Genomic DNA, 2,942 nt, shown 5'->3' with positions numbered 1-2,942 from the left:
ATGTTATACACTGCTCAGCCAAAAAAAAAAAAAAAAAGTTGCCACCTGTATTTAACTAAGCAAATAGGTATGATCCTCTGCAGTTGATAAGGTTTAGCAACAGTCTTAGCTCAAAGAATGAGGTGAGCTGACTACCTGAATATACGGAATGAGCAGGTTATTCCATCAATGGATTGTTTCTTTCCTGATGACACGGCCATTTTCCAAGATGACAATGCCAGGATTCATGGGGATGAAATTGTGAAAGAGTGGTTTAGGGAGCTTAAGACATCATTTTCACACATGGATTGGCTCCACAGAGTCCATGAGAATCTTTGGGATGTGTTGGAGAAGGCTTTATGCAGCGGTCAGACTCCACCATCATCAATGCAAGATCTTGATGAAAAATTATTACAACACCGGATGGAAATAAATCTAGTGACATTGCAGAAGCTTATCAAAGCAAATGCATGCCAAAATCACTGGCCGGGCAGTGTACATAACTTGCAAGATACTGTAATGTACCAAGTTATRAAACTTCAATAATTTCAACAAATGAAATAATATATTGGTTGGATGACTATAATTCTTTAAAGTTCTTGAAGTTATTTTTTGTATTATAAAAGTTTGCTTTGCATATTAGTGTAGGTAACGAAACACCCAAACAAATGTTTACTACTTACRTTGGAACACCAAGTGCAGCACAGACATTTCTCACAGCTCCCTCTCCTTGTGCTTTAATGATTCTCAGGATCCGCTCTACAGCCATATAAAGGGAGTTCCACCTTGTTGCATTAGGTTGCACCAGCTGAAGTTTGCAATGTTCTTCAACCACCTCTGCAGCAGTAGTTGACCTTGCCGTCTTGTTCCAAAGAGCCTGACATTTGGAGAAGGCCGATCTCGATAACTTCTTGTAGGCCTCTACCTTGTTTGCATTATTTGCATCCACTGTAGAAACCAGATTCAACAAATGGCAAGCGCACCGATGATGCTTTGGAAGWTGGTATTGGAGACCATCATCTTCAGTAATAATGGTGCCAACATCAATGAATTCCACCTCTTCATCTTCATCATGATCATGTTCTGGGGTTGGATCTTCATCAGTTACCTCCCCAGTAGTAACATTGTTTTCATCTTCTCCAACTACTMTGAATGCTTTAATGAAGTTTGATCCATTATCAGTTGTGGTTCTGACAATCTTCTCACGGATTTCATATTCTGAGTGTATATCATTCATTGCACTTGCCAAGACGTCAAATGTGTGACTGCCCTTTAACTGCCTGCATGCAAGACCAACAGAATGTCTCTCAAAGCTGTTTGGATCCAGCCAGTGGGCTGTAATGCCTAAGAAACTTCTCCTCYYTGCAGTCCAGCAGTCAGTTGTTGTAGCTATGTATGGCATTKTCCTCATTGCTTCCTTCACCTTCTYCTTCATCGCTAATGTGGCTTTATCAAGGTTGCGTCGCACAGTAGTCCGAGACATGATGGAGCAGTTTGGCTGAAGATCTTGGACAAGGCTCTGAAATGCTGGCTGCTCAACAACAGAGAATGGCTGTAGACCATGAACTGTAAAGTTGAGTACTGCCTGATCAACACTTTTCTGAGAGACTTGCTTTGTTTCTTCCATCTTCATCTGTTTGAGATTTGTGGAAGACGTCCCATCCTCAGATTTTCTCTTGTAGGCTGCTGTAGTCAGTTCACTAYATTTCTGCAGCTGTCTTGTATGCTTCCTCTATAATAAGACAATATAGAACTTCAGTTAAAAACAGTGAACACAAATGGGCACCATGACAAAACACATGGATATTGGCAAACAAACGAACAAAATTCCAATAAAATGTATTACTACATCCCACCTTTAATAATGTAATTTCACCATACTCTAGAGTAGGGCTGGGTGATATCACACCAAATCAATATCACAACTAATTTAACATGTTACCTTGATTGCAATTAATTACAAATTAGTTTATTTTATTTTTTTCCTAGCAATCAAATGACTGAAAGTTACAGTTTAAAATGTTTTATAGAAGAGCATATATTGATTACAAAACAAATGAATAGACGCATGCAGTTTAATTAAATATTGTTATTTAATTACTAAAAATATATTTAAGAGAAATAATATAAATGACATGAGCAAGACCACATTGATTAATGGTTCCGAATGTCATTTGATTAATTTTAAATTAATTGACCAAACCAACTGTAGAGTCAAACTCAGTTAATATACACAACCCTGTGCTAAATCCCATTTTCTACTGAGACTCCAGTAGAGTTTTGAGATTTAAACATCAGCAAAAGGTGAGTAGCTATTGAGTAAGTTTCACACTACATATGGTTTAGGAGTTTAATTTCGACATGTACATATTTCTTCCAGGAATTTCCATTTCATTTCATTGTTCACAGTCACCAAATGTAAACATCATGTGTATATTTCTTTAATGTTCATTTAAAAAAAAAACATCTAATGCTTGCTTGCAGATATTGTATCCCAAAGTTTACGAGTCGTGGGGAGACTAGCTTTGGCATGTTACTAGTCTCTCCAAAGCTAATCCTAGCGAGAAGGCTCCTCTACTGTTTGTCGGCGCTAGTGCTCAGTTACAGGTGCCGGCCTATCATTTATCACTTATCAAATCAATATCTGGCTTCGGAATGGATATAGCCTCCTGCTAAAAAGTAGCTAACGCTGTGCATGACTTAATTTTGGCGCTGCAACCACCTAGTTTCCCTCTCACTTGCAACCAAGCCCGTTAGCGTGCTGACAGCTAAGCTAGCAGTTAGCACAAAATGGTCGCCTATTTTTCRATCATCTCTCACAGCATTAAACCACAACCACCCTAACCAAAGTCAACTTCATTTAAAGCGTTTAAACTAGTGAGAAAAAATGTTTGCTGACTTACCTCAATGTGCTTTCTCAGGTTAGATGGTGAGTTATGGAATGCTGAAAGGTACTTTACCCG

General features: G+C 38.5%; 1 protein-coding gene across 1 annotated transcript in view; it reads right to left on the bottom strand.

Moving 5' to 3' along the window:
* LOC106515577 (uncharacterized) overlaps window positions 1-2,936 on the bottom strand; it is a gene marked incomplete in the record, with an annotated part of 4,957 nt that extends 2,021 nt beyond the window's left edge. Inside the window, 2 exon segments of the mRNA XM_014005440.1 lie at window positions 664-1,711; window positions 2,883-2,936. Coding sequence (XP_013860894.1) covers window positions 664-1,612 — 949 coding nt within the window.
* Window positions 2,937-2,942: the final 6 nt, after the last annotated feature.

Source organism: Austrofundulus limnaeus, unplaced genomic scaffold (assembly GCF_001266775.1).
Source record: "Austrofundulus limnaeus strain Quisiro unplaced genomic scaffold, Austrofundulus_limnaeus-1.0 Scaffold30, whole genome shotgun sequence".
Lineage (NCBI taxonomy): Eukaryota > Metazoa > Chordata > Actinopteri > Cyprinodontiformes > Rivulidae > Austrofundulus > Austrofundulus limnaeus.
This window is presented reverse-complemented; position numbering and strand designations above follow the sequence as displayed.